Source organism: Chiloscyllium plagiosum, unplaced genomic scaffold (assembly GCF_037043375.1).
Source record: "Chiloscyllium plagiosum isolate Xiang-an unplaced genomic scaffold, Cpla_swu_hap1 HiC_scaffold_5, whole genome shotgun sequence".
Lineage (NCBI taxonomy): Eukaryota > Metazoa > Chordata > Chondrichthyes > Orectolobiformes > Hemiscylliidae > Chiloscyllium > Chiloscyllium plagiosum.
This window is the reverse complement of record NW_028270143.1, coordinates 75685134-75709316: the sequence shown is the minus strand read 5'-3', so window position 1 is coordinate 75709316 and position 24183 is coordinate 75685134. Positions and strand designations below refer to the sequence as shown.

The 24183-nt window shown below is 40.2% G+C and overlaps 1 protein-coding gene across 3 annotated transcripts in view; it reads left to right on the top strand.

Moving 5' to 3' along the window:
- Positions 1-24183, top strand: part of cdk14 (cyclin dependent kinase 14) — a 671765-nt gene that overhangs the window by 180739 nt on the left and 466843 nt on the right. For all 3 annotated transcript variants that reach the window (XM_043690284.2, XM_043690288.2, XM_043690287.2), the window contains one exon: positions 11543-11788. In XM_043690284.2, the coding sequence (XP_043546219.2) occupies positions 11543-11788 (246 nt within the window). The remainder of the gene's footprint in view (positions 1-11542; positions 11789-24183) is intronic.

Below are 24183 nucleotides of genomic sequence, written 5' to 3'. Positions count from 1 at the left end.
TTTCAGGTGCAGCATATCATGGGTCCAGACAGCTTTAAATGCATCTCCAATTGTCAACTAGTCAACACTTTGCTAACAAATCTGCAGTCCTTTTCTTTAATGTAGTATAAATGTGAGTTTTATGCTTGAGTTTGTATTCTTGTGAAATGTTCTGGTGAATGTGAGGTAAAAGCTTTGATAAAATATCCTTGCTTCAACAATACTCCAGTTCCACACTATCAAATGATTAAAATCTATTTTGCAAGTAAAGATGGTTGAGGGATAAATGAGCACTTCAAGTACCCTGATCATCATTATCAGATCTTTTGCAATCACCTGAGAATGCAGGTGTGCTTTCAATGTAATGCTTCATGAAAGATTTCCCCCCTCAAACTTAGTATGATGGTGTCAGCCGAGAGTATGTTCTTAATTCTTTGTACTTCAGTGAAAAGTAGGCTAGAACTGCCAACAATCTAATAATAGGCTTCACTTTCTCCTAATAATTGTATAAGGGTTACTTTATTAACCAAAGCTGCAGTTTTAAGATGCAAGTTCAATATTTTTACTATTTTTAATGATTGCCTAGTCAAGGTTAAGTAGTTCCAGCATATGATAGTTGACACTCACTAGACAGAACTGGCATAGACAGTGATAGGAATAAATTGGCTGAAGGCTTAACTGTAACCAAGCAGCAAAAATTCTAAAGCATTCTCAGGCAAAATGTAGAAAGCGAAAACAATTAAAATTGGTAAATCAAGAGTAAGAGAAATAGGCTAACATTCAGGGATAGTGTTAATAAGAGGGAAAATTTAGATGCAAAGAAGCTGAAAATTGATACACTGAATTGTGGCAGAATGCCTTAAAATTCCTGAAATAGAGGCTGACAAACAGTTGAAGTTGTGAAACAATATCCAGCAACTTGTAAAAACTTGAGTTTGGAAGGAGTGAGTGAATATTTTGCTACAGAATGTGATCTAAGATTATAAAGGTCAGTTGAGGCTGAAGTGAGCAATTGCCCAATGTGCCACAGGTGCTGCGAATTTGAGCAGAGTCTATAAAGGCTACCAGGCTAGAATGTGCAGTGGATTTGCTTTATTGTTTCTTATCAAATATTTTTACTTATTTGATAATTGTATTTTTCCAGCATTGACTTTGCTTGATAGTATTTCAGCTTTGGGATTTAACATTGAGGACTTTCTCTCATTTTAAATTGGAGGCATGTTGGCAAAGCAGGCCAAATTATATTTGTGTACTAAGATGCTGGGTGTCTCGTAATTCCTGGCTGTCTTTTGAGGCATGGGCTTCCATTGGGCTGCCCAATGTTATCGGTGAATGTTTCTGACTCTAGTGGTTTGCCTTTGCCTTCTGTACGATGGCTGTCCAGGAGATACTTCCGTGCTTACAGCAGTCAGGCTGATAAACAACTTGCTTAGCCAATTTATTTTCAGAGCAGTTATGAATGAAGTTGAACATTGGCTGGCAATTCCAGCAACAGCAGCATGGCTTTACAGCGAAGATGTCATTTGATTGAGAACACAATGCAATGTCCTGCATCATGTAACCACCATGACCATCTTTCTTTGTGACAGTAGTCACAATTATATGTCTGTAACATCTGTGATCCCAGTTTTGCCCAATGTTTCAAGTTTCATTGTCATTTGAGTGCTCCATTAGGTGTCAAGAAACGAATATTCCTCAATTTCTTCAGTCACTCACTCTGTCCAAATCTCAGGTTTTTGTAATAAGGTAAGCTAAGCGTCTTTGTGTCTGTGTGCTTAAGAATTGCTTGATGGTGCTCTAATTTCTACCCTGTTCTTACGAGGGCATCCTTGAGCACCTTCAGGTATCCGTTGCATTCCTCCTTATCTGGACAGTACCTCACTACCACAAACCCACAGATAACCTCATGACGCTGTACTTCTCTAGCTTCCACCTTAAGCATATTAAAACAGCCATCTCCCCTACAGGCAAGCTCTTCGCATATACAGGATCTGTTCAGATAAGGAGGAACGTGAGGCATACCTTCAAAGATGCCTTCACAAGAACAGGGAATGCTGCTCAACTGTTGATCACCAGTTCCGATTTGCCACAGCAAGAAAAGGTAATGACCACTTCAGGCGACAAACAAGGGATGCAACTGATAGGGTACTCTTTGTTGTCCAGTGCTTCCTGGGAGCAGAGGAACTTTGCCATGCTCTTTACAGCCTGCAACACATTATCGATGAGGATGAGCACCTTGCCAAGACCTTCCCTACGCCTCCAGTTCTCGCCTTTAAGCAACTGCCAAACCTTAACCAGACCATTGTTCGCAGCAAACTGCCCAGCCTTCAGAACAGCATCGACCACAACACTGTGCAACCCTGTCATGGCAACCACTGCAGGACGTGTCAGAATTGACATGGATACCACCATTATACGTGGGGACACCACCCACCATGTACACGACAGGTACTCGTGTGACTCGGCCAATGTGGTGTCTCTCGTGCTGCAGGCAAGGATGCAGTTGCCAGACAGGAGCGTTTCCTCCCAGTTGGGGAACACTTCAGCGGTCAGGGACATTCAGCCTTGGATCTTCGGGTGTCTATCCTCCAAGGTGGATTTCAGGATATGCAACAATGCAGAGTGGCTGAGCAGAGGCTGATAGCCAAGTTTGGAACCCAAGAGGAGAGGTTCGAATCACACGACAGGTGACCCCACTACACAATGCACGAGCTGTTATACACACTAACATGCACCCCCCACATTCACACCCATACCGTCTCACAGGTCTATACTCCATCGCACTCTCACTCTCACTTTACCAAGTATGCGCATTCTCTCTCTCACATACTCACTCTCACGCATGCACACACAGGTCGATGGGGTGAATTTGCATTTGTGGAATTATATTCACAGGTAAATCATATTTTGCTAAAAAAGTGCACAATCTGCAGGCAGTCAATCCATATAATGTTTTATAAATTCCTACTTTGGAAATACAACCAGTCTGACTCAAGGTTGGGATACAGACTGTAACCTCTCCCCTTGAATGCATTATCTGAGCTGAGATGGCACCTTTCTTTCTAAAACGTTAAGCTGCCTTGAGAAGGCGACTTAAAAGAAGTCCTGGGATTTGCGTATTAATGAACCAAAGCCTGCAACCGATTCTAAAAGATGAAAGACTTAACAGCAATCTAGGTTTATTAACTATCTCCTTTCAGCTGTATGACACTATACCTTTTGATCTTGCTCTATATGATCCTTATGATCCTGCTCTATAGCTAGCTGATGAAGGAGCAGCGCTCTGAAAGCTAGTGCTTCCAAATAAACCTGTTGGACTATAACCTGGTGCTATGTAATTTTTAACTGTTTACCTCCACTTCAGTTAATGTACCTTGTAAACTACAGACTTTATTTGTTCATTAGCAATTTGCTTGCTCACTTGTCTAACAAGTAACAGCAGAATGTTAGTTACAGCATTCGTGTTGGACCTACAGAAGGAAATGAATTTGATGTTAAGTTTGAGTGTTCTCTGCAGTGAGTTTTAAAAGGATAACTGTTATTATTGATGTATGATAGTGAATGACAACAACACTTTCACTGTTGCCAAAGTCGATCGCTTTCTAAATTGTAGATATCTTGAACACCACTGTTAAATCTAAAGGATAGATCAAACAAGTTGCAAGTGTTTCTTGTCATTAAATATATGTATGTTTATGACAATATTTCAGGGCATAGTTATTTTACAGTTTGTAGTATCTTGATTTGATTAAATTCCTACAAAAAAATTGGATTGAAAGTGATGAGCTGGCTGAACAAACAAAATCGTACAAAACTCTATATTTGAACATTCTGTTGAATGACAGCATTGCTGGTAACTGAATATGGACTAATTTTTCCCCTTCCATAAATACCACCTCAACTCCAGTCTCCCAGCCTGTCTTACAATTTGCCTACTGATGTAACAACAGGTCCACCGTGGATGCCATACACCTAAGCCTGCATTCATCCCTGGAACATCTGGACAGCAAAGATACCAATGTCAATCTCCTGCTCATCAATCACAGCACCACCTTTGACACCATTATCTCCTCCAGACTGATCTCAAAACTCGGTGACCTTGGTCTTGGCTCCATCCTCTGCAACTGGAACCTCCGCTTTCTGATCCACAGACTGTAATCAGTAAAGATCAGTAACTACACCTCCTTCACAATAATACTCAATGTTGGAGACCCCCCATGGACACATCCTCAGACCCCTACTGTACTCTCTGTACACCAGTGACTGTGTTGCTAAATTCTGAATGAACACCATTTACAAGTTCATTGACTACAACACCATAGTGGGATGGATATCTAACAATGATGAGTCAAAATCTAGAAAGGAGAGAGGAGGTTTGGTGACGTGGTGCAATGAAAACAACCTCTCCATGTCGGCAAAATTAAAGAACTGACCATTGACTTCAGGATCAAAGGAGGAGAACACATCCCCATCTACATCAACGGAGCTGAGGTTGAGAGGAAGGAGAGAGTCAAGCTTCTAGGAGTGACAATACCGATAACCTGTCCTGAATTGATCACATAGATATGACGATCAAGAAGGGATAACAATGCCCCTACTTCCTCAGACAGCTCAAGAAATTTGGCATGTCCATAAGGATCTTCAACTTGTCCAGTTGCACCATTGAAAGCATACTGTGTGGGTGCATAACGGCCTGGTGTGGCAACTGCTCTGCCCAGGACTGTAAGAAACTACAGGAGGTTGTGTGCACAACCTAGACCATCACAGAAACCAACTTCCATAGACTTCATTTACACGGCTGGCTGCCATGGAAAGGCTGCCAACATCATCAAAGACCCATTGCATCCTGGTAATGATCTCCTACAACCTCTTCCATCAGACTAAAGATACAGAAGCTTGAACATACACCAGCAGGTTCAGGAACAGCTGCTTCCCAGCCATTATTAGACAGATGAATGGACTCTCTCGCTTCAAATAATGCTGATCTTGCTAATGTTGATCTCGCCTAGTTGACATCCTGTGAAATGTAACTTGTATGCTTCTATCTAAATCTTTTTGATCTGTATGTCCCTGCTTATAATCTGCCTGTTACTGCTTGTAAAAGCATTTCATTTTTACTTCGGTACACATGACAAATCAATCAAGGTGTTAATATGAATGTAGACTAGAATAACTTCAGTGACCGAGATCTAATTTTTGAGGTCTCCATAAAAAATTCGGTTATAACATTTAACAGTGTAATTCTGTCTCTGCTGTGTACTTTGTTCCCAATGGAAATGTAGAATTTGGAAATGTCCCAGACGTACTTGTGGTTGAATTCTTCTGAAGATTGAGATGGTCTGTTAATGATGCATTAATGAAATTTGTGTTTTTGGAACTTAATTGTTTTAAAGATACATGTTTATGATTATATTTTGAGTTTCTAATTGTGGGAACAAGTATGGGTTGGAACACTTGTTATCGTGAAAGGAATTTCACTCTGTGAGGAATCTTTACTTAATGCAAGGAATGCAGCTTACTGTATTAAACTGGAATAACTATGGGAATAGAGAAACCGGCAACCCAAAGTGTGTGAATGAGGAGAGGCCTGTAGAACTCCTGGAGATTTGTGTGATGTGATAGATGTGTTTTCATTAATCCAACGTCTTGATCACAGTCGTTATTTTCAGGATCTATAGTGGGATTTGCAATTAAGTAAATTAATCACAGAAAAGGCTATTACTTTGAGTTGTAAGAGCAGCTTTTGTCAGTGGGATTATCTTTGTAAAAGTGAATGTTTACGTGCTGTGCTGAATGAATTAAGGCTGTGTCTGACTGTTTTGTGCTATTTGAACATGCATTGGATATTATATTAAAAGAGGTGTATAGAAACTTGACCGAGTTTCTCAGGATCAACTGTAGCTTCCTTCATGGTTGGGTTGAAGCATGAATGTCACAAGGCCTCCAGTGAATATAATTGTGTAAAAAGAGAATACAGATCACGTGCTGAGAAAGGCACAAAGCACTCAATCTGGATTCTCTCTGCTCTCCCACATACATTAACAAATGAAAGATACTAAATTGACTTCATCAGCAACTGTTTCAAGGCAGTAATCTAATTTACGAATTTATATATTCCTAAATTGCTTTTTATTTTTAATTTCTGCTTTTTGAGGGCTGCTGTGTTACTGCCATGTACCTATATATAAACTTAAATCATTTTATCTGTTTTGTGGATATACAAGAACTGGCAATTTAACTCACTCTCTATTGTTAAGACAGTTATTTCTGGAAGAGGAAATTTAGCTGAGCTGGAACTTTGTATTTAATGTTTAGATTAAGTTTGATCATTTTGAATGAGATGTTTGAATTGTCATTGTGAATATTTTTTTCAGGTAGACCATTTTGTTTAAACACCCTAGATGGTAGAATAAGAAACACTAAACCTGGTTTCCAGTCACTGACCTCAAACTTAAAAAATCTGTATTGAAGAGAAGTTTTTAAACTTGTAATTTTATACTGGTTAAATCTGAGTCCCATTTATTCAGGGAACTGCGTGGGTGCTGAAGCTGCAAATCTAGTTAATGCTGAAAAGCATTAGTAGGAGTCACTAGACAGGCTCCCTAAGCGTAATGCTGGTAACTGTGTGTGTTGTTGCATCATTGTGGGCCACCTTGATGCATTGTGAGTCACTTATCTCTTTTTAGCCAATTGTGATGAAGAATCGAGTGTAATTGTGGATCATTGCCCTGCTCATAGTGACATTTTAAATTTTCTTTACATCCAATGACTAATTGAATTGTTGTTTCTTCTTGCGTTGCACCTTCACCACAGGCATTTTCACTGCCTGGTTTTCCTGTCTCTCCACTCTCCAACAACCACCCACACTTTGAGCTGCATTACAATTATCCAGACAGAACTAAATTGCTAAGTGCCTGACTGTGTTAAGTCATTTGATCTGCCCTCAAAGTTTCTGCTGGCATTGTTCTCTCCTATCACACAACATTCCATAAGGGCACGAAAATTTCAATTCATGATGACTAACCCATTGGAGGTCAGATTTGAATTTCTTGGCACTACTTTCTCATTCCACTTGACATTTTGTTAGAGACCAAGCTGTAGCATATTGGTCGCTGGCTTGTTGCAAGTCACCCTGAGTTGTTGCTGTCAGTTGAGTAAGTAAAATTCAGTTTATTTTGGCCCCAAGTGGATGGAGGTAATCCAGATAATGTCGATGGCCATGTCCCTAACTGTACCCTTAGGCAATTTACTCTGCTGTACTTTTGCCTCCGCTTTATTTTAGTCCCCCTCCGCTCCTGATCATGATCAAGCCCATATTATTTGGTTTACATCCTCCTATTGGGAAATCTAATCTGCAGTTCTCAGCAGTAGGTTTCCCCACATACTACCCATCAACTCCCATTGGGAAGGCAGAAAGGAAATGAGAAAGAAACAGCAAAGCACAGAGAAGCAAGCAGGAAATTAGAAGATATTTACAGAGAAAAAGCAACAGCTAGGGATTTGAATAGTATCATGGGAGCATAGAATAATTTCATAATCATGTGAAATGGACCTTTTGTGCTGGGAAGGCTGCTGCTAAACTTAAAATCAACTGCAATCAATAGTGTGCACAACAGAGCACAGAAAAAAAAAAGAAGGTACTGTCATGGAAAATTGAGAAGGGAACATCTGGCCCTTCAGGAATAAACGTACAGGCCAGATGGATTCCTCCTTCCCAAACAGGACAGCTAGTGAGAGCTGAAAGACATGTAGTTAGACAGCTGGAATCCTGATGCACTGAAACCTGACTGCAGCTGCATCAGGCAGGGGAGGGCCACCAATATCAGTTTCACAGTGTAGTGATGCGGGATCTCTGAACGTTTCCAGTATAGTAATTGTTTCTGGAGAACAGACGACAGGACTGTTGCTCCTATAATACACAGCTGCGAATGCTTAAAACTATCTGCACTAATATTAAATATCAACATCAACTGAACTTGAGTCTGTTTTCTGGCTTTTGGGAAATGATTTGTTTCAATATGAAGCATCAATATGCTTGGAATTCTTCAGGGTGGTTCAGTGGTTAGTACTGCTGCCTCATTGTGCCAGGAACCTGGGTTTGATTCCACCCTTGGACGATGGTCTGTTTGCGCATTCACCCTCTGTGTAGGTTTCCTCCAGGTGTGTTGGTTCCTTCTCACAGTCCAAAGAGGTGCAGGTCAGGTGGATTAACCACGGGAAATTCAGAGTTGCAGAGATAGGGTCAAGGGCTGGTTCTGGGTGGGATATTCTTCAGAGTGTCAATATAGACTTGATGGGCTGAATGGTCTGTTTCTACACTGTAGGGATTCTATGTATATTACACAAATCCGACAGTCTGGAACTGTCAATTTTGACAAAAGTGTTGAAGTTTTGTTTCTGATCAATGCAATGACTCATACTCATATAGGCAATAAATTTTGATCAAGACTACAGTGAATGACCTATAAACACTGGCATAGATGTTTCTGATCAGCTTCACTCAATGTTGTAAATCTGATCAACGCAATCAGAAAATTGGCAGGTGTCCACAACACTGAGCTGGCTCCCATTTTATGCATTGTTTCATTTTGACAAACAGAAAAAGGGAGCAATGAGTTTTCTTTATTGATTTTCCATTACGTTTGTCCCTATTAATGTCCATAGTGTTTTTTCCCCTTTCAGTTTCTTTTCTTATCCATTTACTCGACTTCAAAGGATTAATGATGTTAGATTAATGTTTGAAGAAGGCTAAATCTCAATGGACACTCTTCTAGTGACCCTGAGCATTACAGTTCAGGATTTCTTTTTGCTGTAGTGGCATTTGAGTTGAATGATTTAGTGTCATAGAGATGTAGAGCACAGAAACATCCTTCAGTCCAACTCGTCCATGCTGACTAGATATGCCAATCTAATGTAGTCCCATTTGCCAGCACTTGGCCTATATCCCTCCAAACCCTTCCTATTCATACACTTATCCAGGTGCCTTTTAAATATTGTGATTGTACCAGTCTCTGCCACTTCATCTGGTAGCTCATTCCATACACGTACCACCCTCTGTGTGGGAAAAAATTTCCCTTTAGGTCCCTTTTATATCTTTCCCCTCTCACCCTAAACCTATGCCCTCTAGTTCTGGACTCCCTAACCCAGGGAAAGACTTTATTTATCCTACCCATGCCCCTCATGATTTTTATAAACCTCCAGGAAAAACAGCCCTAGCCTATTCAGCCTCTCCCCATAGCTCAAATCCTCCAACCCTGGCAACATCCTTGTAAATATTTTCCGAACCCTTTCCAGTTTCACAACATCTTGCTGATTGCATGCACTATTCCAACAGTGGCCTAACCAATGTCCTGTACAGCCGCAACATGACCTCCCAGCTCCTGTACTCAATACTCTGATCAATAAAGGAAAGCATACCAAACACCGCCTTCACTATCCTATCTACCTGCGACGCCACTTTCATGGAGCTATGAACCTGCACTCCAAGTCTCTTTGTTCAGCAACGCTCCCTAAGACCTTTACCATTAAGTGTATAAGTCCTGCTAAGATTTGCTTTCCCAAAATGCAGCACTTCGCATTTATCTGAACTAAATTCCATCTGCCACTTCTCAGCCCATTGGCCCATCTGATCAAGATTCCATTGTAATCTGAGGTAACCTTGTTCGTTGTCCACTACACCTCCAATTTTGGTGTCATCTGCAAACTTACTAACTAATACATCTTATACACACATCCAAATCATTTATATAAATGACGAAATGTAGTGGACCCAGCATCGATCCTTGTTGCACTCCACTGATCACAGGCCTCTAGTCTGAATAACAACCCTCCCACCACCACCCTCTGTCTTCTACCTTTGAGCCAGTTCTGTATCCAAATGGCTAGTTCTCCCTGCATTCCGTGAGATCTAACCTTGCTAACCAGTCTCCCATGGGGAATCTTGTCGAACACCTTACTGAAGTCCATGTAGATCACGTCTGTAACGCACTGCCCTCATCAATCTTCTTTGTTACTTCTTCAAAAACCTCAATCATGTTTGTGAGGCATGATTTCCCACATACAAAGCCATGTTGACTATCCCTAATTAGTCCTTGACTTTCCAAGTACCAAATGTATTGTGCTGAAAGGGAACTTTTTACACATATCCCACAAATGTTCATAACAAATGCAACTCTGTTTCAGATTTGAGCATATTCTGTTACCACGCATATATTGAGATGGGAGAATTATGTATCAGTAAACTCTGGTTTATTAATGGGGAGGCCATGGTGTTATCTAATGTCACTGAATCATCAATTCCAGGACCTCTAGAGAATGTTCTGAGGACATGGATTCAACATGACAGATGGTGAAATTTGAATTCAGTAAAAGCTTTGAATAAAAAGCTAGCCTAAACCAAAGCAACCATGTAACAACTGGTTCACTTGCGTCTTTTAGAGAAGGGCATTTGCCATCCTTCCGTGGTCTGGCTCAAATGGGACTCCAGGCCCACAGCAATGTGGTTACTCATAACTATCCTTGGCAATTAGTATGGCCATTGATGCCAACCCCATAAACAAATTACAAGGAAAGGCCCGAGAGTTAGACCAATCCTTCATTTAATATTTGGAGATTTGTGGCTTTGGGAATGATTTTTAGTGCCCACTGAGGTAGTGCTCCTTGTTGCTCTTCCTTTGTTTCCTTCCCCTTGCTTTGTTTTACTTTGTGTTTTTCAACCTTTTGTTTGCTTATTTTTCTTTCCTCACTACTTTCTTCTTTCTTTATTTTGCTTACTTTCTTGTGTGTTTGCTTGCTCTCTAGTCTCCTCTTCAGACTTGCTGTCATGATCATTTTCTGTTGTTTACCACTTCCTTCTCTCTCATTGTGTAGCCTTGAAAAGCCACTCGATGTGGAACCTACAAAGCCATTTGAGGTCTTTCACAGTTATCAGTCCAGTTAGCATGTTGAACATGAATTGAATGGTGATTTTTAATGAGATTCTGAACATAGTGATACCATAGCAGTCGCAGAATCTTGGGTGGTTGCATTAAGTAATTTAGCATGTTAATCCTACCCTATAAGATCAACACGATCTTGTGCTTTTTGATTGTCAAAGTGTGTATTGAATGGCAGTGTGTTATGCTACATGTTAAGTTGATCTACCTAACTTGTTAAATTATGCATGATTTTACATCATTCTTAAATATTAACAATTGAAACTTAAATCCTCAGTTGCTCATTCAGAGCAGGGCCTGCAGCTTGATAATTTTCTAATTTGCTGGAATGCTAATGCTCTGATCGACGTCGTCTTTGATCATTAACGTGTTGGATCAGCATTCTGGAAGAGTAATTGAAGCCAGTTACACCACAGCAGCCTGTTGTATAAATTATAAGTACTGCATACTGATGAGCCTTAGGAGGACTGTTAAGGTTTTCGAAGGCACATAGATTCAGGCTCACAAGAAGTTGAGTCCATTCTTCTACATAATGGAATGGCCAGTAAGTGAACAAAGAATAACAAAGATGCTGTATCACTACAGATTTTATTCATTAAATGGGCTCTCTTTTTTCTCCTCCCCCACAGATATGCGTCGCAAAGATGTCCACACACAATTCTCAGGCCGTCGATTCAGTCATCAAACCGCTGGACACCATTCCTGAGGACAGAAAAGTCAGGGTGCAAAGGACACAGAGCAGTTTTGATCCATTTGACAAACCAACAAGCCAAGTAAAGAGGGTTCATTCTGAGAACAATGCTTGCATAAACACCAAGTGCTCATCTGGTGGTAAAGAGTCTCCAAAATTGAGACGACACTCCAGTCCCAGTTCCGTAAGTCATTGTTACTCTAAATATACAGCTTTCCTTAATAAAAATTTTAATTTGACTTCTTACAATTGAGTCATCTTCTCACAAATGGATAATAACTATACAAAATGCTTAAAATACACAGCAGGCCTGTTAATAGGTGTGAAGAGAAACAATGTTGACATTTCAGATCCATGACCCAGCTTCAGAGAAAATGCCTTGCCTTATAGTAACACGATGAATTTTCCCAGATCTTCAACAATAGCTTGGGAAACTAATGTTAAAAATCACACAACATCAAATCATTGGGAAACCAAGGTGAAGGTAATATCAAGGGAGGTGGCAGGGGTTGAGCTCTGGGATATGCTCAGAGTCTCAGATGAGAGCCATGGTTTTGTCTTATCACCAAAAGGACCTCTTGCCACCTCCTCCAGGAGTGTTGTACTCCCTTCATGTTGTCACCTGGAGGGCTGCTAAGAAAAGCTCAGTTGTCTCTGGGTTTAGCAGCTTGAGGGTCAAGTGTGGGATTTATAGGCATCTACAACCCATGGATGGACCACTGAAAAGATACAGGAATTAGTCTTTTTGGTTTGTTTGATGCAGAGTAGATCGTAGAATGTTCTGATCATTAAGCTGTAATTCCAATAGCACTGACTCGCGCATTTGAGCAATTAATTTGGAGTTTCTGGGTACTGCAGATGAGCTGAAAGAAGTTGACCGGTTTCCTGTTCAACTGAGGCTTATGACTGGAAGTTTGTTTCCAGCAGTCAGATGGAGACCGTGTACTCTTTACCTTTTTAAGTGCAAGATTGTCTAGCAGAAGTCCTTCAGCTATACCCTTCACAGCACACGCTAGCCCAGTAACACTAGAACACCAGACTTGTGCAAACACGTATGTCAGAGGTGCAGTTGGTTTTTAATCTCCTTCTTTTCATTCCTGGCAGGGGAAAACACAGATGCATCTTTTCCCTCAGATTATATCCAAGTATGCAGATGCAACACTCAGCAAATGGTGTTTGCATTGTATTTCCTTTCTGAAATCTTTAACGCCCTTCCAAGGTACAACATTCCAAAGTGTGTCTCACGGCAGATGCCGTATAATGTGGATAAATGAGGTTTTCCACATTGGTTGCGAAAACAGGCTCCATTACCTGAATGGTGATAGATTGGGCAAGGGAAAGTGTAGCAAGACCTCTTTGTAGTTGGTGAAGTTAAGCTTGCTGACACAGAGGTAATGAAGAACTGATATTTTGGTCACCTTAGTAACAGGGTTTGAGTAGAGCAGCTGGGATGTCTTATTGCAATTTTACAGGGCTTTGAGACCACATCTGGAGTATTGTGTGCAGTTATGGTCTTAGCTGAGGAAGAAATGTCTGACTATGGAGCAAATGTATCACAAGTTTACCAAACTAATTCCTGGGCTGGCAGGGCTGACATAATGAAGGGAGCCAGAATCGATTAGGACTATATTTACTGGATCTGAGAAGAATAAGGGGCATCTCATAGAAACGTATAAAATTCTGACAGGACAAGACAGGGCAAATGCAAGGAGAATGCCCCTGATGGCAGGGGAGTCCAAAGCAAGAGTTCACAGTCTCAGGGTACAAAGGTAGACCATTTTAATACTGAGACATGGGGAGATTTCTTTGCGCTGCGTGTGGTGTGCCTGTGGGGTTCAGTGCCACAGAACGCAGTTAGGGCCAAAACATTGTTTTCAAGAAGAAGATGGATACAGTTATTAGGACTAAATGGTACAGGAAGAAAGTAGGAGCAGGGTATTGAATAGTATGTTTTGCCATGATCATAGTGAATGGCAGAGCAGGCTCAGGGTGGGGGGAGGGTGTGATGTGGGGCGTGCAAATGGCCTACTTCTGTTCCTATTTTCTTGTTTCTGTTTCAAAATTGAGTGCAGTCCACTCAGGAATTTCCCAGATGGTCACTGCATTGCATTCTTAGCTATTTATAGCTTGGATGTCTCTTTCTTATGAACAGGCCAACTTATCTTAAAGTTCAGTATGTCCACAGGTAACTTTTGGCTAAGATCTGTTGTCATGACCACAAAATTCAACCCAACTTTAGCAATGTGAACAATTTTGAGTGAGACTTTATAATCCAGTTTTTCCAAGTAACTCATGTTTTGTCAATGATATTCAGTTGCTCAAAGAATTAAATGTGAAAGTATTTCACTTTAATGTTGCCCACAATAAAGTTATTGCCATGTAATACATCTCTGAGCTGTTTGCAGCCAAGGACGTTGAGTTTGGATTAATATTAAACTTTCCATCTCATTTTAATGTTGCTTAGATTACCTGTAATATTAATGGGGGGGGGTGGGGGGAAGGACTGCAGCAAACAAATAAAGAAACAAGTATTTTGATGTTTTTGAAGACATGAAGGAAAATTGGTGTTTAAGATACATTGGCAAAATGTATGTTTGTTCAATAAATTCCCGAGCACAAAATGCAAGATTCCTTTTCATTTGGTCTCTGTCTGAGGCGTTCGTGCTTGATAAAATTTGTTTCTATTTTGTTGATATCTTTCACAAGATCTTGGTTAGAAATTATTAGAGTACTGGGTTCACTTTTGGTTCTTAACATAGTCTGAGATATTGAGGGTGTGGAAAGAATGTAAAAGAAATCTAATCGTCTGTGTAAAGTACCTTATTCTCTCAGGCTGGGTCAGAGAGCAGGTGTGCTTGGAGAAAGAATGAATTACAGGGGTAATTTGAGGTTTATAAAATATTTATTACATCATATTGTGTCCATAAAGATGCATTATTTAAACGGAGTAGATTGGTGAGAACTAGGAGTTGTATCTCAAATTATTTATGGACATAAACAGGTTAAATGTTAGATGGTAGATTTTTTTTTCTCCCCCTGATTTTTATCTTTGAGATTAATTACTGATGGCTTATTTGCTGCAGTTCTTTGAGAAATGGACTTGTTTTTGGCTGTCCGCGATTGTCACATGAGGGGTAACTAAATAAATCTTGGACTCGTGCTCTCCTGGATTAGTTTTGATTGCAAAAGAGGTTTGAGGGAAATTGTCTGGAGTCTTCTCACACCCCCTCAAGTGGCTGGAATTTGTCTTTTCTTCTTCAAACCTTGTAGAAGAAAATCAGTTGTATCTGTGACCAGTCAGTATGGATTAGTCTGTCTTTCTCTATCCATCAAATCTCTACATTGCTCTGTTGATATAGTGTGAGATATTATGTGACAAAGCTAATTCCATTCAGTTTTTTTCTATACGTTGAAATTATTGGTCAATCTTTGAAAATACAAGTACAAACCTGTTCAAGACTTGACATATGTTCTATTATTTGAGGTAACTCTTGCCTTTGTTCCATAATGTACAAGAGAAAGCTTCTACTTGATTTTTAATTGTCTGAAAGTTTTATGAATCTCCTGCTTGAACACACTTTCCAGTCCCCATTTATGTTGCTATGATCACTGATTCTCAAAACACTTCACTGTCTCTCCTCCCATAATGCTTTTTCAGCTTCTAGCACCTGAATATATTAAAATAATTTCACTGCTTTCTATCTACTTTGAATTTGTAAAAAAAATACATTCTTCCTGTAATGAAAGTGTAACCCTTGGAAATATAGCTGTCTGATTCACTTCAGAGCTCTCCTGTCTTATGTCCTAGGCATCTTCCATTATTATCTTTGGCTTTCCCTTTTAGATTTAACAAGTTGGGGAAAAAGGTGCAGAAAACATTTGCCAAACTAAAGCTCTTAATGATGCATTGTTTAAGCTCAATAATAGATTCAGTCTACAAATGTTTCTGTTCGAGCTAGGTGAGGAAATGAGGACTGATTTGCTTTTTCTCCTGCCACACACCCATGGCAAAAACACCTTTCCCACAGTAACAAGACTAAAACTGCTCATTCTATGCTTGGTATGGTCTAACAAAAGATCCTGTAGAAGTGACAACTTTGCTGATCTGTACTCATCCCCTTCTAATAAAGGCTAACATTCTTGAACCTTCCCAATAGCTTGCTGCACCCACATGTTGGTTTTCAGTGACTTGCCGACAAGGGGACACAGTCCCTCAGTGCCTCTACGCTTTCCAGCCTCTCTTTGTTTAAGAAATGCTCTGGTACAAACTCTCACTTTTGCCAATTGTAGCCTATCTGTCATGTTTTTACTCATTCACGAAGCCTGTACAAACCTTTATCTGTGCATTTGGAAATATTATGTTTGGTCCCCCATCCAAATCATTGACTATTTTCTCCTGGGTTCAGTGTTTCAGAAAATTGAACTGCTTTCTTTTAGCAGAAAATCTCTTGTATGCTGTCGTGATGTAGATATTCTTTCACAGCAAGGTAGGGTTCAGAGTTTGATAAAACATTGAGGAGAGACACTTGCTGTCTTAGTTTGTATTTTCTGCCCAGATACCAATTCCAGCATGTATGCAAAAGTTCACCTCGCACAAACACTCTACAACAATATAGGGTGAGCTCTTCTCTCATGAGCTGTTTTGTAAGGTGTGTTCAGGAAGGTTTCCTAACTCAGTACGTTGACAGGCCGACGAGGGGAGAGGCCATTCTAGACTTGGTGCTTGGAAACGAGCCGGGGCAGGTAACAGATCTTGTGGTGGGAGACCATTTTGGTGATAGTGACTACAACTGCCTCACATTCTACATAGCTATGGAGAAGGAGAGGATTAGGCAAAATGGGAGGATATTTAATTGGGGAAGAGGAAACTATGATGCGATTAGACATGAGTTAGGAAGCATAGACTGGGAGCAATTGTTCCATGGTAAAGGCACTATAGACATGTGGAGACTATTTAAGGAACAGTTGTTGTGAGTGATGAATAAATATGTCCCTCTGAGACAGGCAAGAAGGGGTAAGATAAAGGAACCTTGGATGACAAGAGCGTTGGAGCTTCTCATCAAAAGGAAGAAGGTAGCTTACATAAGGTGGAGGAAGCTAGGGTCAAGCTCAGCTCTAGAGGATTACAGGCAGACGAGGAAGGAGCTCAAAAATGGTCTGAGGAGAGCCAGGAGGGGGCACGAGAAAGGCTTGGCAGAACGGATTAGGGAGAACACCAAGGCATTTTACATTTATGTGAGGAATAAGAGAATGGTCAAAGAAAGAGTAGGGCCGATCAGGGATAGCATAGGGAACGTGTGTGTGGAGTCTGAGGGGGTAGGGGAAGCCCTAAATGAGTTTTTTGCTTCTGTCTTTACGAAAGAAACGAACTTTGTAGTGAATGAAACCTTTGAAGAGCAGGTGTGCATGCTGAAATGGATAGAGATAGAGGAAGCTGATGTGCTGAAAATTTTGTCAATCATTAAGATTGACAAGTCGCCAGGCCCGGACCAGATTTGTCCTCGGCTGCTTTGGGAAACGAGAAATGCAATTGCTTCGCCACTTGCGAAGATCTTTGCATCCTCGCTGTCCACTGGAGTCGTACCTGAGGACTGGAGAGAGGTAAATGTAATTCCTCTCTTCAAGAAAGGAAATAGGGAAATCCCTGGCAATTACAGACCAGTAAGTCTCACGTCTGTCATCTGTAAGGTGTTAGAAAGGATTCTGAGGGATAAGATTTATGACCATCTGGAAGAGCATGGCTTGATTAAATGCAGTCAACACGACTTTGTGAGGGGAAGGTCATGCCTCACAAACCTTATCGAGTTCTTTGAGGATGTGACTAGAAAAGTTGATGAGGGTCGAGCTGTGGATGTGGTGTATATGGACTTCAGCAAGGCATTTGATAAGGTTCCCCATGGTAGGCTCATTCAGAAGGTCAGGAGGAATGGGATACAGGGGAACTTAGCTGTCTGGATACAGAATTGGCTGGCCAACAGAAGACAGCGAGTGGTAGTAGAAGGAAAATATTCTGCCTGGAAGTCAGTGGTGAGCGGTGTTCCACAGGGCTCTGTCCTTGGGAATTTACTGTTTGTAATTTTTATTAATGATTTGGATGAGGGGATTGAAGAATGGGTCAGCATGTTTGCAGACGACACAAAGGTTGGAGGTGTCATTGACAGTATAGAGGGCTGTTGTAGGCTGCAGCGGGACATTGACAGGATGCAGAGATGGGCTGAGAGGTGGCAGATGGAGTTCAACCTGGATAAATGTGAGGTGATGCATTTTGGAAGGTCGAATTTGAAAGCTGAGTACAGGATTAAGGATAGGATTCTTGGCAATGTGGAGGAACAGAGGGATCTTTGGTGTGCAGGTACATAGATCCCTTAAAATGGCCATCCAGGTGGACAGGGTTGTTAAGAAAGCATATGGTGTTTTGGCTTTCATTAACGGGGGGATTGAGTTTAAGAGTCGTGAGATCTTGTTGCAGCTCTATCTAACTTTGGTTACACCGCATTTGGAATACTGCGTCCAGTTCTGGTCACTCTATTATAGGAAAGATGTGGATGCTTTGGAAAGGGTTCAGAGGAGGTTTACCAGGATGCTGCCTGGACTGGAGGGCTTATCTTATGAAGAGGTTGACTGAGCTCGGACTTTTTTCAATGGAGAAAAGGAGGAGGAGAGGGGACCTAATTGAGGTATATAAGATAATGAGAGGCACAGATAGAGACTATTTTGGAAATCGATAGCCAGAGACTATTTCCCAGGGCAGAAATGGCTTACATGAGGGGTCATTGTTTCAAGCTGGTTGGAGGAGAGTATAGAGGTGATGTCAGAGGTGGGTTCTTTACACAGAGTTGTGAGAGCATGGAATGCGTTGCCAGCAGCAGTTGTGGAAGCAAGGTCACTGGGGACGTTTAAGAGACTGCTGGACATGCATATGGTCACAGAAATTTGAGGGTGCATACATGAGGATCAATGGTGGGCACAACTTCGTGGACTGAAGGGCCTGTTCTGTGCTGTAGTGTTCTATGTTCTATGAATGATGTTTTACCCATTATTACATAGACAAGAAAATTCATTTTTAATCTTCTAGCTGTTCACTTTTTACTGATCAACTGTCCAGTGATGGTGTTTTGCCTTTGTAGACATTGAGTCATGGAAAATTGACAGCACAGAAAGAGGCCACTAGTCAATGGCTAAAAAAAATGTAACCACCCCATTCAAATTCCCACTTACAAGCACATGTTCAGTGGCCCTGTAGGTCATAGCATTTCAGGTGCGTATTCAAGTTCCTTTCAAATGAGATGAGGGTTTTCACCTCAATCGCCAACTGAGCAGTAAATTCCAGGCACCTACCACCCTTTTGGGTGAAAAAGCTTTTCCTCTCATTCCCTCGAATCATTACTAATCGCTCTAATTCTGTGCGCTCAGGTAACCAAATAATCAGTTAGGTTAGAGTAAGAGTCTCCCCTATCTCAATTACCAAACCCCTCTTTTATTTTGGACTTCTGGATTAAGTCTTCCCTCAGCTTTCTCTGTTGTAAGGAAAATGACTCCTCTAGCTTATCTCATCTTTCATTTGAAGTATTGCATTTCCATGGATTGAATCGTGACTTCACACAGTAGATACTTCACATCTGTCTGCTTATTCAGCAAAAGTGTCTATTTATTTAAAAAGTAGTAGTGTATATGTTATTTGATCGGTTTTTTTGCAATTGCACAATTTTACTCCATGTAGCACATCTTTATAACACATTTTTAAACAAGCAGTTGTTTGTGATGGGGTAGAAAAATAAAGAATAAACTATTTTGGAAATCTTTAAATTTGGTGCAGGCTAGCACCTTTTAATTTTAGTTGTAGAGATGAAGTTAGTAAATTATGTCAAAGTACGTAATGAAACCTTTCATTTCCAAAATCTCTCAGCCCCTGTCATTGTATTATTTGCGTTTGTGCCTCTAATTTCCTTAAATTTATCTGATCCATAAAAATAGCTGTGACAGAAGAACCTTTTTTTGGAAGGAAATATATAATAGTGTAACACAAGCTATCTACTAAAAGAAAACGACCATTTACAATTGAATTCTAACATGCATTTGGTCAAGAATGAGAATTATAGCACTGATGATCTTAATAAAATTTACTGCATGACAGTTAATTTACCATGATAACTAAATGTGATGAGACACAAATAGGGAAAGCAAAATGTGATGAGTACAGAAATGACTGTGAGCAAGAAACAAGTTCCTAAGCAATATGGTAATGACCATAAACAGTACTGGTGAAAATGATACAGTTACTTGGTCAATATGTCGATGGTTGAAATTTATTTAAGTCAATGTTTTGGTTTGTGCTTAATATCTAGTGATCTAGATACGACATTTTAGATGCTCAGATATTTTGTTTTGCAAAATCTATAGCTTCAAAATGAACAATTAAAGAGAATTGCAGTTTTAATGATTACTTTCCTTCTGCTCAGCATTGTCAAGGTAGTATTATTTAACTCATTGTTGAGAAGTGTGGTGCTGGAAAAACACAGCAGGTCAGGCAGCATCCGAGAAGCAGGAGAATCGACGTTTCGGGCATATAAGCCCTTCTAAATAAAAATTAAAGGTGCTAGCCTGCACCAAATTTAAAGATTTCCAAAATAGTTTTTTCTTTATTTTCCTACCCCTCACAAACAACTGCTTGTTTAAAAATGTGTTATAAAGAAGAAGGGTTTATGCCCGAAACGTCGATTCCTGAAGAAGGCCTTATGCCCGAAACGTCGATTCTCCTCCTCGGATGCTGCCTGGCCTGCTGTGTTTTTCCAGCATTACACTTCTCAACTCTGGTCTCCAGCATCTGCAGTCCTCACTTTCTCCTTATTTAACTCATTCCCCGCATACAAAAATGTAGGAATTAACCTGACAGTCTAAGCTGGCAGCCTTTGACACTGATTTTCCAAAGCAATCATCATGTACAGTACTTACTAAATACTATAAATCTGTCTAATCTAACTGGCCACCATCTGCTTGCTTACCATAACTAGCACCAAAATCTAGGCCTTTAAGATAGTATCATTCAAAATCGCATGAACCACATCACAGGAGATCAATTTTGTAATGGAACTTCCATATGCTCACATTTTCTGGCTCTTGCTTTGAGGTGAGTCACATTTCAGATATAAACAATTTTATTGCAATAGCCCCAAAGATGGATTTTTAAAACTTAAATCATATTACAGTTAATGGTGCATGATGTGTCCACTGTAAATTAATTATTAATTTACAAAAATGTTTAAAACCAAAGAGAGGCTGCCCAAGTATTTGGCAGCCATTTTGCCCTCAGCAGTCTACTGTAGTTTCTTCTGCAATTTGCTGCATGATGACATTAAGTATTTGCAATGACTAGCTTATTGTCCACAAAATTGCCCAGCTGCTGTCAGGAATGTGCTGTTTTATTTTCTGCAGCCTAATTTCGATCAGGTCTGGAGTTTTGAGGTTTGTTCACCTATTCTGGTGTCTGACAGGTAAAAATACCAAGTTGGGTACCAAGTTTTTTTCTTGAAAAGGAAGTCAAAAAAGATTGTAAACAGATGTACGTACAATTATTAACGCTACTTAGTACATTTCCATTGCAAAGGATTGAACTGCAGAATTGATGTTAACGTTGAATATAAAAGTTAGTTAGAATGCTGTGCAATAATGCCATTTACTTCATCCACCTGAATTTGAAACTCTGAAAGTCAGTTAATAAATTGTGCATTTTTTTTATTAAAAAAACATGTCGTTAGCATTACTGTAAGCTTTCCCCTACTTTCCAATTGCATATGGTCACATGAAAATTTCTGTTTTATTAATCAGGAATAAGGGAATATAAAGAGAAGCTCTGAATATAAATGTATTAGCTCTCCAGCAAGAGGCTGGTTTCAGCTCACAGGCCACAGCTCAGCAATGGACGTGTTGCCATGTTATTTTCTTGGCAGGACTTTGAGGAACATAAAGTGCTTGTGAATAGGCAGAGAACATAATGTGCAGTAGTTAATGGCCACTGAGGCTTTAGCCAAGCTCTCCGACTTGATGGCAAAAAACTTGGAGACCACAGGTCTTCAGGCCTTTGGCCTGAAGAGAGAGACCCAAGAGATGATCAGGGTAATGGTAAGGCTGAACACTGTCTGAACCTCTGCCAAGAAAGGTGCAAGCACCTCAATTAGGCTTGCGGCCCACACTATTTATTACTAATGGGTACCCGAATAGTTAAAAGATTATAGTAAATGGAGATCTTAGCTTCCACTTATGACTACATTTACTTAATAATGAAAGCTATATTTCTAAAACAATGTTTTCTTAAAACAATGTTTTCTAAAAACAAAAGGCAGCAATTGGCATCAAATGTCTTGTGTCAACTGCAGGAAAGTAGATGAGAGGCAATTTAATTCACAGCAACAGAGAAATAGCCACTCCTGTGTCTTAAGAGGCTCTTGTCTTAAACAGCTGTAATTTGTTGTGTGATGTCAATTTGGCAGAAATTACATAAACTGGACATTGCTCCAAAAGACTGGGACACATGGATGACACATCTGTCTCCTTTGAGAGCTATTCTTCCAATTTCAGACCCAGGTCTGTACAGCATCAGATTAGATAGCGTTCCATATGCTCAGTTAACATGGAAGCCTGTTTACCAATGTACCACTCAACCTCTGCACTGTAGCACTATATCATGGCGATCTAGATCTGCCACCATCATGTAACTTAATGTCAATTGAAATTATGAATTCAACAACTCATACAGTTGTTTAGCTTGTATGCTTATATAAGTGGTGTTGCTGTTGGCTTCATGGTAGACCCAGTGCACTCAAATATATTTGAATTACATCAGAAATGTTGTCAATGGAATAACATCCAACCTGCAGGTCTAGCTGATGCGTGTGCTATGTTTCAATCCACAGTGGCATGACTGTCTTTTTCTTGTGGACTAAAATGGGAAAACAGCTGTTTTCAAAAACTAAAGATGGTTGAACCTTCACTGCATTGTTGTTTAAAAGCAAGTAACCTGGCACATGTCTGGTATGGTTTACACAGCTGTTTATTTGAGCACCAGTAGAAACCCGGTTTGCAGTAAAGCTGGAGCCAAGAGGTATCTGCAAGTGAAATTTTGGCTGGCAACGTGAGACTGGTCTGTGGACTAGTCACCAGTTTTAATGACAAAAGGTTTCTGCCTACTAACATTCATGCAATTAGCTCTTTGGTAGCTGAATAATTTGCAGGTGTGAGTGTTTGATAGAGCCAGTTGGACCTCTGGGGGAGGAGCTGTTTTTGTTCTGCAGTTCAAAAGCATCTCAAGCCTGAAGATAGCTAATTTACCTCCCTACATCGAGTTGCTGTAAACTGTAGTTGATAAGTCCAAGAACTTTGTAAGTGGAATTAGTCACTTTTATCTCTGTGCTGAAAATAAAAGGATTTTGAGATACTAAAGATTTTAAAATTATACACAATTCCCCAATTTACTTTTCTTTTAGACCCCGATTAATAAAGGACAGTCCAGAGCATCTGTGCTGAACCAGCATGACTATTTATCGCAAATAAATACACTCGAGCTGCAGGTAAACCATTATGAATTGTTGGCATATATTTTAAACCCTTCAGAACTCTGCCTCTGTACACACTCAAAAACAGGTTAGAAAAATAACATAGGTTTTACTGGGAGAGGGGAAGACTGTCCAGTGGTTTCTGTCCACATGGTTTGCTGAGATGACTCTTACGCCAATCAAAGTGTTGCTTCTTGATAGACATCTTCCAGATAATTTTATCCCCTGTGGAGGGAGGAGAGGGACTCTGTCTTCCCTCGGCGCTAAGTGGGACTTTAGCCAATGGAGATTGCTTCTCCCAGATCTTCTTCATCTAGACTTCTCCTGGGGCTCCTTGATGTCATGGGCTGTTGCACTTACTTCACTTCTGGAATTCAGCTTTTTTTTGTCCATGTTTGAACCAAGACTGTAATGGTGTCAGGAACTGAGTGGCTCTGGTGGAATCCAAACTGGCATCACTGAGCAGGTTATTGCTGAGTGAATGCTGTTTGATAGCACTGTCAATGATACCTTCCATCACTTCACTGATTGCATTTGGGGTTATTATCATCTGAAGTGTTAGCAAAACTTGCACACGACAAGCAACTCGTTAGGATGGTTTAGGCTTTCAGATCCTTGTTTGAAAAGGTTAATTTCTGTAAAATAGCTATGATTATTTCCAGGAATTATCCCTTCCAGAAGCTGTAAAGTATAGATTATGTAGATAATCACCAGTAATTGGGCCCACAACATTTCTTGAGCACTTTTCTACTATATTTTATTCTATTAATTTTGTTGTTTTGAAGGAATATTCTTGTCTTGGGAGTTCAAATGTCAAAAGTAGTCCATTACCTGCCACTGTTTCTCTTTTTGAAAAAGAATCAGTCTACTTACAATACCCATTCTTTCCTCTGTCTGGAAGCTACTGCAATACATCCAGCTAAAGCTTTGTGATCAAACTAAACACTGAAAGCTGCAGCGCAAGTAAAACTTGATTAGGGAAACTCAGAATTGTTATAGTACAAAAGGCCTTTCTCCTGAGCAGCTCTCT